Raw genomic sequence first — 14399 nt, forward strand, 5'->3', positions numbered from 1 at the left:
AGCAACGAAGAACTTCTGAAGTTGAAGAGGAAGAAGCGTCGAGGCGAACCGCGGCCTCCTCGCAGCTCCGTTGAGGAGACCAGCCCGAGCGTTAATGAAAGGTAATTGGCCGAGCTGCGCGCCATCTGTAGGCTTCCAAACGCCTCTAATTAAGTTGCCGTCTTTTTTTTTTTTTTGCCCCTTCCTAATGGACTGCCTTTCCGCGGGGAAACGGCCCCAGCGTGTGGGCGTCTCCTGATCTCCCCCTCCCCCACCCCGAGGCGAGTGACGAAGCGCGCCAATAATGATGTTTGAACCGCAGCTCATAAATAGCCGAGGAGAAGCCGTCTTGATCTCCGCTGCGATCTCCTTGCCTGGCGCTGCCCGAGCTCATCTTTGGGCCGGCATCCGAGCCATGCAGTGACTTGAGGAGATCCGGTGGAGAGATCGGCCCCAAGGATCCCTTCCCCTTCTCCTCCCTCCTCCCAGCTGCGACGGGGCGAGTCCAGCAGGTTGCTTCGATAGGCGAGGGCACCCTTAGCTCCGGGGGCAAGGTACTTTCCTTCAAGAGCCCCCACCTTCGCGCTTCTTTCTGTCGCGTACTCCAACTTTAGGCTAGGGAGCACTCGCTGATTTCTAGGACCAGGAGATTTTTAAAACACCCCCAAAACCTCAGGATTCTGGTAGACGGGCCATTGCCACGAGGGACGTTCGCCCGTCTCTGGAAAGGCAGAAAGACCCTCACGGGTCCCGGGTTGGGGGACGGGAAGGAAATAATTCCGGCCTCTTCCCCCCCTCCCCCTTTTCTTTCTTGTTTAGATGCAGCGGCACCCCAGGCTCCTGTTTGTCGGCTTGATCTTCTGTGCTGCTCTCTCGGAGACGTTTGGGCTGGTTTTATCCGTAAGTAACTTAAACAAGCGAATGCAGTAGCTCTCGGCTGCTCGCGCGCCTTTCAGCGGACTACGAAGAGACCCGTAACACGTGCTCCGACTCGACCTCCTGGTCGCTTTACAAACCCAGGGCGTCGTTTACGAGGTGTGGGGGTAAATCTGCTGTCTTTTAAAATTACAAACCCGGCTGTCTGTCTCTTAAATGCGTGTGGCAGCGTCAGGAGAAAAATCCCTGGCAAAGATTTGATAGGTCCAACTGGGCAGGAACAAGCAATTTGTTAAAGAAGAGCGGAGGGACTGAAATGAAAAAGACGCAGATCTTTTGGCAAAACTCAGGAGCAGACCTAAGATTAAATCCTCGGGACTGAGACGCATATGTAATACTTAACTGTTATCTCCTAAAAGCACTTTTATCCCAAAGAAAGTCATTACTGGTCATTCTTTTATAAAGTATGTGGAGCTTCCTTCTGAATTCTCTGAAATCACAAATAACTTTGAAACTGATTCTTATACACAAATGATTTACTCTTAATAATGTACAGCTTGTTTTTAAAAGTATCCTGTGTAAATTCTGGTATAAATAACTATAACTTATGACTAATTGCATTCCCCCCCCCCCAAATAAATAGATGTCATTTTAATGTAAATGACATCCATTTAAGTGGGTAATTTTATTTTCCAAGGATGATATTTTTTGTTTTAAAAGAAATATTGGGTAATAGATACAAAATTAATCATGCATTTTCCTTCTGTAAGGCTAAAGAGAAAAGGGGATGGACTGTGAATAGTGCTGGCTATCTGCTTGGCCCACGTGAGTTAAAATATTTAATATACAGTACAGTATATTTAATTAAACAATGTGGAAGAATGGTAATTTCTAAAGTTCTTTGCATATGAACTGAAATGAAGAAAAAAAATACAATATATGTATGTGTGTGTGTGTGTGTGTGTGTGTTTTATATTAGTTTTCACTCCCTGTTCTTGATGGGAGAGGGTATGAAATTTTTCAGTTACAGCTTTCCCTGGCTTGGTTTAAACTATTTCTGAATATTTTGAAGAAACAAGTCGTCCATTACCTCACTTGAACTCTTAAGAGCAAACCAATTTGATCTGAGCTCCATTTTCACTTCCAGTTCATGTCAATGCACTAATCTGATGTACCAGTGTTCCTTGGATATACTGATCAACTTTTTGGTTCCATTCCATTTCATAAATAGAAAGAATATAGTTCTTGAAAATATTTTTGTTATTTTCAAGCTCCTTCTTTCTATTTGCCTTTTTTCCTGCAACTGTCTTAGTAAGAGTCATATATTATAGCGCTACAATAAAATAGGAATAGGAATAGAATTATTTTTTGGCCATGTGTGATTGAACACACAAGAAATTTGTCTTTGGTGCATATGCTCTCAGTGTACATAAAAGATACATTTGTCAATAATTATGAGGTACAACACTTAATGATTGTCATAGGTACAAATAAGCGATCAGAAAAATCAATATTAATATAAATCGTAAAGATACAAGCAACAAGTTACAGCCATACAGTTGTAAGTGGGAGCAGGTGAGTGATAGGAATGATGAGAAGACTAATAGTAATACAGTCTTAGTGAATAGTTTGATCGCGATGAGGGAATTATTTGTTTAGCAGAGTGGTGGCATTTGGGAAAAAACTGTTCTTGTGCCTAGTTGTCTTAGTGTGCAGTGCTCTACAACATGTTTTGAGGATAGGAACTGAAACAATTTATGTCCAGGAAGCAAGGGGTCAGTAAATATTTTCACATCCCTCTTTTTGACGTGTGGTACACAGGTCTTCAATGGAAGGCAGGTTGGCAGCAATTGTTTTTTCTGCAGTTCTACAGTTTTGAAGTAAAACAATACAATAAAACCGAGGAAGGGAGTTCAGTTACATGATTTAAGTGATTATTATGGGCTGGCAGAAGATATTTATGTTGCTTTACCCTTGGTTATTGATATGTACATGACAAATACTGTTAGCATTGTCAGCCATGACCAATTAACATTTTCGTAAAACAGGAAGTAAAAATTATACTCTTACACTAACAAAGTCTTTATCATAGGTATCAACATCATATGCTTATCTATTCGTATAAATCAAAATGATATCCTGTTATAGAAGTAAACAGCTATGTGCATAGAGGACTGTTTATACATCTCTTCCTATAAGCTCTGATCATCAAAATTAGTGGTAACCAGTGTTCCCTCTAATTTTTTGGGGGGGTGGGCGGAAAAGTATAGTGTCTGAGCGGCAGTCCCTTTGGGACTGGGTGGCACAGAAATAATAAATAAATAAATAAGCAAGCAAACAAACAAACAAACAAACAAATAAATAAAAAACCCACCCTGTTTTGCCTCAGAGAATTTCAAAATAAAATACTGTACAGTACTGTGTGTCTATAACAGTGAGCTCATAATAGGGCAACTCTATCAATATCAAAATGCCACTTAAATAGTTGAGCTAGTTTCAAACTAGATTTTGATTTTCTTTCTCTCTTCCTTACTCCCATTCTTTTTCTTTCTCTTTTCCTTCCTCTCTTTTTTCTATCTGTTTCTCTCTCTTCCTCTCTCTCTCTCCTTCCCTCTCACTCTTTCCCTCTCGGCTTCTGGGCAGGTTTGGAAAACTCTGAGTTGATGATGACTTTTAAGTGGGCGATTGCTCACTGCTCAGCTTAGAGGGAACTATGGTGGTAACCATTCAAAACCTTCAGAGGGCACCATGTTGGGACAGAGTTTAAACAGCCTATTGTGGTTTTTTGCAAGTTTCTTTCAACATAATTAGGTCTACGTGATTTTTAGAAAAGTATTGATTTACAAATTTTATATTGCCTCCCATTCGTGCATGGCAATTCAAGACAGCTTACACGAATATAAAAACAGCATATATAAACAGCATATATAAACAGCATATATAAAAAATAAAACTAATAGAAGAAAATAATCAAATAATAAATGTCCCTCCACTACCAACCCTGGCAACAACATGCCACACACATTTAATTACCACCCCTTTCAGTTCAAACCATTTTATTGAAATTGAGAAAATCTTTTCAATTTACGCTTATCAGCCCTATAAAAACATAGCCATAGAAAATGCTACGTTGCCTCAAAAAGATGGTGTGGAAATTCTCCCAGAGTTTTCTTCAGTATTGAAGAAAAATGATTTTTCCATTCAGTGGAGCAGCTGAGAGGGTGGCAGCTGCTGTTTGTTAGAAAAGCTATGAAGTTCCACATTAGCAGGAATGTGGGTAAGGTTTCCGTAACATACCAAAAAAATGTTTTGACAAAAATGGTACAATACACAGAAGCTACTTATCATCAATTCACGTGACAGCAGCCTGCCCACTTTCTCTGCAGTGTGATCAAGTGGAAGGATTTATTTGTTTTCCCAATCAATTTCCCTAACTTCCCAATAATCAAAGATATATTTGCTTCAGAAAATTAATCCGATATGAATTAAAAAATAAAGGCAAGGGAGAATATTCCCTTTAGCCCGAGAGCCTGCCATTTTAAAACATAAGCAGAAACAAAAGAAACCCTGTTCTTGAGAGGCAATTCTGAGTGGGGGAAAGAATAATTGTATAGGACATCTCAACGATTTTGCTTTTATTATTTTTTAAAACAACCTCCGTTCATGATACCAATAAGAAAACAAAATACTTTTTTAAACAGTACCTATAGGTTAGAGAAGTGGGCTGAACATTACAGTTTGAAATTGAATGGAGACAAATATAAGGTTCTTCACTTAAGAAAAAATAAAATAAAATGCAAAGCATAGAATGACCAACAGATAGTATCAATCTACTTCAGCAACAATATGCATGGAAAAAAAATCTTGTCACGTAGTTGATCACACTGAATATGAGTCAGTACTGTTCATTGTGGCTTAAAAGGCAAATGTGATTTTAGGTGACCAAATAGTCTCCAAATCACAGGAACAAATGTTCCTAGTTAGTTACCTTCCCAGTATAACAAATGTGGCCTGAGAAGTGCAGGACACAACAAGGAGGAGGATTGGAGACTGGAAATAAAGTTGTATGAGAAAAAATTGAGAAAATTGGGTGTGATTATCCTTGACAAGGAATAAGGGGTAATGGCAACATGATAACACAGCATTTTTAAAATATCTGGCAGGACAGCACATAACAAAGTCATTTTTCAGTTATCGTTTAAATAGCAGGACACATAATAACTGAAAGGTCTCAGGAAAGCAGATTCTGGTTGAACTCTAGTTTAACCCAGCAATTTGACAGTAGAATCACTTTTCGGGGGAAATTATAAATGTCTGACATTTTGAATATGTTCAAGAAGAAACTAACTGGCCTTCTGTTGGAGGCTCTTTTAGTTGATTCCTACATCAAGTAGGGTTTGAACTTGACAGTCCAATTAGCTCTTTTGAATTCTATGATTCTGTCTCAATATGTATCCCTTGCTAATCAGCAGCTGAATCAATTGAAACTAATTTTGGGTGCGGTATACAAATACAGTATATGCAATACATTAATGTAAAATATTTCAGGAGATCAAACACGTTACAGATGTTCTTTGCTACGTGATGTGTACATTAGACACTGTATTTTTCAGAATACAAGACGCACTGAAGTATAAGACACACCTTACTTTTGGGGGAGGAAAATAGGGGGAGAAATCTACCTACCAGGTATTCATCTGGCTAGCGTCCTTGATCTGTTCAGTTTCAGCACATTATTTTATCCCCTGATTAGGGCTGAAAAAGCCTTTTTCAGAAGGAATAGGAATGAAAACAAGCCTGCAAAGACTTAGGGCAGGGGGAAAAATCTTCGGAGGGAATAGGAAGCCAGGAAGATGGGGATACAAATCCAATTAATAAATAAATAAGATTGTTAACATCTAGTTAGGGCTGGGGGGAAAAGATTCAAAAAAGCTACATTCGCAATATAAGACACCCCCCAAATTTTCAGCCTCTTTTAGGCAGGAAAAGGGTGCGTCTTATATTCTGAAAAATGCGGTATTCAATATTTTAATAACATTATTAGGCTTGGACACTACTTTAAAACCATATAATATATGGTTTATAGGTGCCAATTACGTATGAAAAGAAAGGCAAGATTAATACATTCTCTAAGACAGTGTTTTCCAACCAGTGTGCCGTGGCACACTAGTGTGCCGCGAGACATGGTCAGGTGTGCCGCGAAGCTCAGAGAGAGAAAGAAAGGAAGAAAGAAAGCAAGAGAGAGAGAGAAAGAGAACAAGAGAGAGAGAAAGAAAGCAAGAGAGAGAAAGAGAACAAGAAAAAGAAAGCAAGAGAGAAAGAGAGAGAGCAAGAGAAAGAAAGAAAGAAAGAGAAAGAGAGGGTGGGAAGGAGAGAGAGAGAAAGACATAGAGGGAGGTAGGGAGGGAGAGAGAAAGAGAGCAAAAAAGAGAGGAAGGAAGGAAGAGAAAGAAAGAGGGATGGAGAGAGAGAGAAAGAAAGAGGAAGGGAGAGAAAGAGGGGGGGAGAGAGAAATAGAGCCAAAGGGAGGAAGAGAGAGATATAATTTTTTTGTCCAAACTTTTTTTAGCCCCCACCCCACACCCGCTCAATGTGCCCCAGGGTTTCGTAAATGTAAAAAATGTGCCGCGGCTCAAAAAAGGTTGAAAATCACTGCTCTAAGAGAACAGAACTTAATATTTTTTTTCTTGGAACATTTTATTCCGTTTATGTTGGTTTTGAATGAATGGTGGCAAAATGGGTGAAAGATGGCCAACCCTCCCTGCCTTACAAAGGAAATCTACTTTTCAAGTTCAATTTTCTCTAAGGATAGGTAATAGCCATCATCTGTTTCAGGTCGTATTGAACAGCTCCTCAAGGAGATGCCCAGTGCAAGGGGGAGAGAAGAGCTACCTGGGGAATGTAAGATGGCTTTTGGAGGTTATTTGTGTAAACTAACTGCAGTTTACTGTTAAAATAAATCTAATATGTTTCTTAAAATCAAAGGAAGCAATCACTGTGCCACGTGTTCTCAAGTAAACAGACTGAACACAAGGCAGGACATTATGCGCACCCAAATATGTCCACCTTTTTCAACCAGAGCAGACAAATGGCTATAAAGTGGTTATTGTACCAGAGATGCTTTTCTTTAATTTAGTGGCAATGGCTTAATCCCGTATTTGGCTGAATCAAAACATTTGCATTATGCCAGAGATGAGCAAGCTGTGACCTTCCAGATGCCATTGAACTTCCATTCAAGCCAAAATGGTGAAGACTGAGAAATGTTAGCAGTGCAGTCCAACAGCACCTGAAAGGCAACTCCTTGCTTGTCTTTTCATTACACCAACAGCTGCATGATTACACTCAAAATATGACATTGTGCTGAATTTGCTGGTGTTGTATGCCAATGTTGCAATAGGTCAGATACTTTGCTTTATAGTTAGTGAAATGTTTTCCCTCCTCATTCAATGTGCATCATTCCATCAAAAATATATGTCACATTTTTGTTCAGAATCTTTTTACCTAGTGGGGAGATATCTCACAATATGCTGGTGAATGTTAGAATAATAAAACCTGGTGTCACCTCTTGTTTTATTTGCAGATGCAATAGACAGAATTTTTAGTGTCAAGCATGGTTTAGCTGGTAAACGTGACATAAACCTCGAAGAAAATGTAAAAGCAGGTAAATTTTTCTTCTTCTGATACCTTTCTGCTGTGTACTTCCAAGCATGTCTTAAAAGCTGTGACTGGTTTCTTCTTTCTTAAATCATGATGGACAACTTTTCTGCTTGAAGAGCTGTGGGTGTGGGTGTTATTTTAATTAAACATGATTTAAGTGGATAATTTTATTTTCCCAAGGTGATATTTCTGTTTTGAAAGAAAGATTCAGTAATCTATACAAAATTAATCATGCATTTTTTTTTAGGGTTAAGCTGGGCAGCTATATCACTGGCAGTAGTAGTTAGGAGTAGAATAAAATCCAAGTTAGATTTCATTGTATTTAATTAAAATTAAATAGATAATATGATTGTTGTCATTGTGAGTATTGACTTGGTTCCTTTCTCCCTCCTCCAAGTATTGCCCATGGTTCCTTTCTCCCTCCTCCAATCACTTCTTCAAATCTGCATGAAAAAAGTGTGTGTAGCTAGAGAAGCTATTCTCTATTGTCTATACCAACAGTCACCAACTGGTCTGCAGAAAAAATATTTGCATTTTTTTATATTGCACTAAATCAGGGGTCCTCAAACTACACCCCCTAGGTAGGATACGTGCAATGAATGTTTATGTTGCTACAGAGTCTCCCTTTTTGTGCAAGCTCCAGGACCGCCTTCTGCCGCATGAATCCCAGCGACCAGTTAGGTCCTACAGAGTGGGCCTTCTCCGGGTCCCGTCAACTAAACAATGTCATTTGGCAGGACCCAGGGGAAGAGCCTTCTCTGTGGCGGCCCCGGCCCTCTGGAACCAACTCCCCCCAGAGATTAGAATAGCCCCCACCCTTCTTGCCTTTTGTAAGCTTCTTAAAACCCACCTCTGTCATCAGGCATGGGGGAACTGAGATATTCTTTCCCCCTAGGCTTCTACAATTTATGTATGGTATGTTTGTATGTATGATTGGTTTTAAAATAAGGGTTTTTAGCTGTTTTAGTATTGGATTGTCGCATGTTGTTTTTACCACTGTTGTTAGCCGCCCCGAGTCTACGGAGAGGGGCGGCATACAAATCCAATAAATAAATAAATAAATAAACAAGTAAGTAAGTAAGTAAGTTAGAAGGGACAGAAATTCTGACTTGGAGTATGATACAGCCTCCTGGTGCGGGGTTTTGGGCGAAGGCTGGAGGGAAACATCGTTGGTGGCAAAGAGCCAGGGGGGCTTTGTCCCAATGGGTCTGTATCATGGCCTGGAACTGGCTGACCATCTCAGCCCACTGAGCCTCTAGAGGCCGGTACCTGGTCTTGCACTTCCACAGGTCTTCCCTCTGCTTGGAAAGCCTATGCTCATAGTCCTCAGTGAGGTGTTTCCGCTGAGCCTATTTCTTGATCAGAGCCAGTTTGAACTGAGCCAGGTGTTTTGTCAACTCTTTCTCATGGTGGCTGCTTAGCTCCAACAGCTGATTCCTATTGGGGCCCTAAGGAGCCTGTGGGAGCAGGCAAAGTGTGGCTGGGAGAGAAGGGGCAACTAGAGACCAGTGAGGGCACCCCTTGACATGACTGACATCAAGTTGGCCAGTCACATGCCCATCTACCCATGCTCACCCACCCAGATTAGGCAGATAGTGGTCCATGGGATTTAAAATTATGAATTTAGAGTTGGGGATCCCTGGTCTATACCACTGTTTCTCAACCATATCAACTTTAAGATGTGTGACTTCAACTCCCACATCTGAAAAGTTGTCAGGGTTGAAAAATCCTAGTCTGTGCAGTGCATTTTTCAGGCAGCAAAAATCTGTATATATAACTAATTAAAAGTAGAAACATAAAATAAAAATAATTCCACCCACAGAACAGTTTACATTTTAAAATGTAAAGCTAACCAAAACTTTTCATAAACATTTATAAATTCCAGAGAACACCCCCCTCCAGTTTTGTTATAATTCACCCATTTTCAGTTCCAAGAAGCAACCCCTACATTTGCTTCAAGATTAGAACATTGTTCATAGAGACTTGTCCAAAGTTAGCTCTTAACTACCACTTTTATGTCGCCTTCTCACTTTCATTCTCTCTTATAATCAGTAATACTTGATATTTCCCCCCCAGATACTTCCACGAGACTGCTGACATATAACAATATTATGCGTACAATAATTGAATTCTTGGCCTATTTACATCTTAAAGGTTAGTAGTTTCTCCTATATAAAGTGAATAGTTATGCTACTACTTTAATATAGGGACATACAAAATTGCATGTACAAATTGCTGTTGCTCGGAGCTCAAGTTATCTAGTTATGAGGGGTCCTCAGAAGAAAATAACAGCTTAGTATCCATACAGTATAGTGATATATGCCAACTTCCTATCCCAGGTAATGGTCAATACACTATTGTTCGAGAAGCCAAGTCCAGAATTATACAGGATCTACAAATGAAAATTAATAAAATTATTAGCTCTCAGGGTATGTTGTATAGGGTCACATTCATTCTCAGGAATAGAATTTACAATTTAAAGAATCTAATCTGGTGTGGCCCCTGGGATTTGGATTGTCTTTGCTCAGTTTAGGTTGGTGCCCCAATCTAAATGCTGAGACCAGATATTGGTCTTCCTTAGCTGTACAAAACCTAATCTTGATAGCTGTTGTCTACAAAGCTCTCAGTTGTTCAGAATTAGGCATGGGTAGGATTGACTGAGATGAATGTTTTTGAATATGAGTCTCTGGCCCTTGAATCTGATGCTCCCAAGAATGTTGAGGTTGGCTTCCTCACTATTTCCTTTTAGCATCCTACTAATGCTTTTTCTTAAATAATTATCAGATATGGCAAGCAGGGCTTCTGTTGAGGGTCCAAATAGAAAGAATCAATCATCAAATATCAATTGATAATTAAAATTGTCAGTATTAATATTAATAATTTACTAATAGCAATAAAGATTGATTATAAAATGGTGTTGGCATTTCAGCTCTGACATTAGTAAGCATCTGTTTTAATAAATTTTTGAGATACTCGGGTATCAAAATGAAGAGAGAAATGCAATATCAAATGGAGAGAAAAGTATATGTAATTACAGGTTTTCAATGATAAATGCTTCAGTGATAAATAACTTTTCAGGGGCATTGTGTTGGAAAACAATGGGGGGGGGTTGTACTTATGAATCCCAAAGCTACTTTCATTTGTTTAGGTGATGTAATCTTTTTTCCCTACCTTTTTTCAAAGCTGGAAAAATATTTGTAAGAGGAAAAAATAATAACGAGAAGATGAAAGGCTAAGGCTATAATTGCAAGTGTGCTAAAAGCACTGTTATCAATGGAGCAATGATCTCTGAGTCAAAGCCAGCCAATTTTGCACAAGGTATTTTCCAGTAGGGCCCTAAGGTTACTTTGGATGGATCAAAGGCTCTTTTCTGGTTTCAGGTGAATACTGGTGAAATTATAACTAAAGAGGTAAAGATGCAATATGTGCTAATGCAACAGTCTATTTCTCAAGATCAAAATAATAGCATAAGGATTTCTTAATTTTTCTGAGAACGACTGTGCAAAAATCTTGTTAACGTTATTTTGTAAAAGTACAGCCACTGTCAGTGCTCTTTCCCTGTTTGCTAATGCCAACATGTTTTTTACTTTTTCTTTTCTTGATGCAGAAGCCGGGACTCTTGACAACATAGTTACAACAGTTTCTTCAGAAGAAAGAGATCAGTCCTGAAAGAGATTGCATTTATACTCTGAATTGATCTCATCAGAACCCTGAATAAAATAAGACGTTATTTATTGTTTACAATGACCTTACATTTTGGCTAATTGTCTAATTCTTTTCTCCCCAGTGATGTTATAAGATTTATCCTTAATAAAATCAATTGCTTTGGATAAATGACAATAAAAAAAATAGCAGCTACTTCTTGGGCTACTTTTCCCAGAAATGGGGCTTCTGTTCTTTTAAATCTCATTTCAGAGGAGGTTAAGGTGATAAGAGAAATCTCATTTTTATTTTACAGCAAAAAAGGCACACAATAAACAATTTAATTTGGTCTTTGGCTGTAAATTCATTTTAAAATGAACAGAAATCTTTTTCAAATCATAGAAATCTTTTCTGGGTCTCTTTCCAAGAATTAAGAGCAACTCAGCTGAAACAATATCAAATTATAAAGTCCTCCTTCATAGCACAGAACATTTTCTATGTGTACAAGCTCTGTTAAATCTCTTCATATGCAATTTATATCAAGTGAGATGCGGTGCTGAATCCATCCATTAGCAAAGTGCATCTATTCTTTTTTTAAAAAACCCAACATAAACAATGTACCAATGCAGTGGAAGAGATTGCTTGTTCCTTTACAGAGAGCACACAAAACAGCAGTCAGAATGTTAAAGAAATATTGCATTATCCTCCATTATATTCAGGTTTGAATGATGGACTGGGGATGATGACCTGAATGATGAACTGGGGAGAGAACAACAACGATCCAATTGACATACCTTTTTTTTTTTTTTGGAAACAGCCCATCAGGAGGGAAAAAGTGAAGTGGTTTTGAACATACAACTTTTGAAACAAAAAATCAAAAATAGTAAAAAGGATGAAGTGCCTCCTTTATCTCTTGTATTATGTTAAATATTTGACTCTTCAAAAAAATAAAAAAGCTTCTCAACCTGAAAAGGGATACAGATTATCCTTGAGATATGACAAGTCATTTAATGAACTTCAAAGTGAAGTTTCAATAGGCAGCCCAAAATTACATATGACCCTGTTTCAAAATTATGATGGCAGCAATGGCTCTGCAGTCATTTGCTCTCATGAAACCTGCCGCTCTCCCTCCATCCTAGCCCACCAGGACCTGCAGTGCTTGGACCTCCTCCATAGGTCCATCACCTATCGCACCTTTTGAGGTTTTCCAGACCTCTTATTGGGAAATGAAGGAGAGCCATGTATCCTACAGCTGTGCAAAGGTGACCAAAATTTGGCCACCATATTTCTCCCACCTGCTTATATACTGGGACAAAATGGAATCTGCCAGATAAACTGCTTCATTTTGCTGCCTTAACAATGCTCAAGCGCTGCAGAAATGAGCAGAAGAGTTTGGTTAATGAAATATATTGGATTTCTGGAGGCTCCTATAATCCCTTTATTTCCTAACTTTCTCAGGCTTACAAAATTGAGTGGCTGTAAGCATTTTCTCCTCATAGCATTCCCAGAAGAATTAGGGTGACACAAATATGGAAATAGGAAGATTTAACTAATTTGTGTTTAGATATTTGTTAGAGCAGTATTGGGATATCTCATGACTGCCCTGTGTTGGGATATTCAAATTTTAAAATGTGAAGGTGCCGCTGAGATGCAATTATAAATACTTTAATTATTATATCTCACCTTTTTGTCACTGGCCTAGATGAACAGAATAAAAGATGGGTTGAATACTTCCATTAAACTCTTAACCAGGCAAAACCATCCACTATATATAACTTTAATGAACTGTATGTCCAACAAGAGCTTCAGATGAATACTGATGAAATTACCACTGAAGAGGTAAAGATGGCGATTAGAAGCCTAAAGAACAACAAGGCAGCTGGCTTAGATGAGACTTTAAAATATGGTGGCCAGGCTGTGGTGAAAGAAATGACAACTTAGTTTAATAAATGTTGGCAAAACAGTGTAGTTCCAAAAGACTGGTGAAGAGGGGATATTATTAAAATCCCCCAGGAAGGTTAACATCTCAGAATGCACCAACGGACAGGGCATTACCCTCCTCTCGGTGCCTGGAAAGACCTTTTGCATAATTCTCCTTAAGAGACAGGTAGTCCTGGACTTTTGACTATAATCAACCCTGCCAATTACAGCCGTAAAGTGGGCTGTCACATAACCAGACTCATTTTCATGATCTTTTATGTGGCAGTCATCAAGCAAACATATTATTTGCTATAGTTCATTTTTTCTGAAAATGGGAAGAAAATTCCTTATATTCAGCAAAAACAGTTAATTGTAATTACATGACCACAAGATCCCGTAGCAGTACATTTTATCTGTCTAATCATCTATTTAGTGCATTTTGTCCTGTTTCTTAGATATACTCTCACATATTACATTCATTATTAGTTTACCAAATCTTAAAAATGAGATATGACCAAATGTGAGCACAAAATTATGTTTCTTCAAAGATTTATTTGATACCATTAATAAAACGAAAACAATACTTTGATTTATTTTAAAATTTAATTTGAATTTGAAATAATATTCTGGTGGGAATAATATTATTTGGTTCTTGTAGCAAAATAAATTATAATTCTGTTTTTATATTACATACAGTATATAAGTGGAATATTGTCCCATATATTATGCTAAACGCAACTATGGGCTGCAGAAAAATGAGATGGAATTTGGTGTGTCTGGAAAACTTTTCCCCCATTTTAAAAGCTATCATAATTTGGGATATGTGTAATTCAATTATCAGATTTAATGGGGCAGGAAAAAAAATTGCTTTGTTTATTCAATCAGTTAGTTACTAAGTTGACAAAGCAATGCGTCACAAGTAAATAGTTCATGTTAGAAAAAGCATTGCAGGTTGTACAATCCAGCTAGGATGGATGGATATAAAACAAAAGAAAGCATAGGAAGGAGAATAATTCCCCTTGATGCTGTTATAATGAAAAAATAAAAACAAATTAAATTAAATTAAATTGTAGCAAATATAACATATAAGCAAGTTGATATTAAATGACTTATTATAAATAAGTATAGTCTTATGACAGAAAAAAGTGAATGGCAGGCCTTAAAATTCAAGACTCTGAATATATTGTCTGAAAATGTCTAGAACAAATATTTCAGACCTCCCAAACGTAGATTTAATCACATATGGACACATACCTCCATAGCTACAACATGCAAAATAAGAGGGTAGATTTGGGCCCTGCAGTTACTGATGACATGACATATAT

At 38.2% G+C, this 14399-nt stretch overlaps 1 protein-coding gene across 2 annotated transcripts; it reads left to right on the forward strand.

Moving 5' to 3' along the window:
- The first annotated feature begins 300 nt into the window (after positions 1–300).
- GAL (galanin and GMAP prepropeptide) lies at positions 301–11477 on the forward strand. Of its 2 annotated transcripts, XM_070735756.1 has the most exons (7): positions 301–533; positions 799–879; positions 1626–1680; positions 6691–6756; positions 7436–7516; positions 9589–9666; positions 11120–11477. In XM_070735756.1, the coding sequence occupies exons 2-7, from the start codon at positions 799–801 to the stop codon at positions 11179–11181; spliced, it is 423 nt and encodes a 140-aa protein (XP_070591857.1). In that variant the 5' UTR covers positions 301–533; the 3' UTR covers positions 11182–11477. The 2 variants fall into 2 exon arrangements, with proteins under 2 accessions (XP_070591857.1, XP_070591865.1); XM_070735764.1 differs by lacking the exon at positions 6691–6756.
- The last annotated feature ends 2922 nt before the right edge of the window (positions 11478–14399 follow it).

This window comes from Erythrolamprus reginae, chromosome 1 (genome assembly GCF_031021105.1).
Source record: "Erythrolamprus reginae isolate rEryReg1 chromosome 1, rEryReg1.hap1, whole genome shotgun sequence".
Taxonomy (NCBI): Eukaryota; Metazoa; Chordata; class Lepidosauria; order Squamata; family Dipsadidae; genus Erythrolamprus; species Erythrolamprus reginae.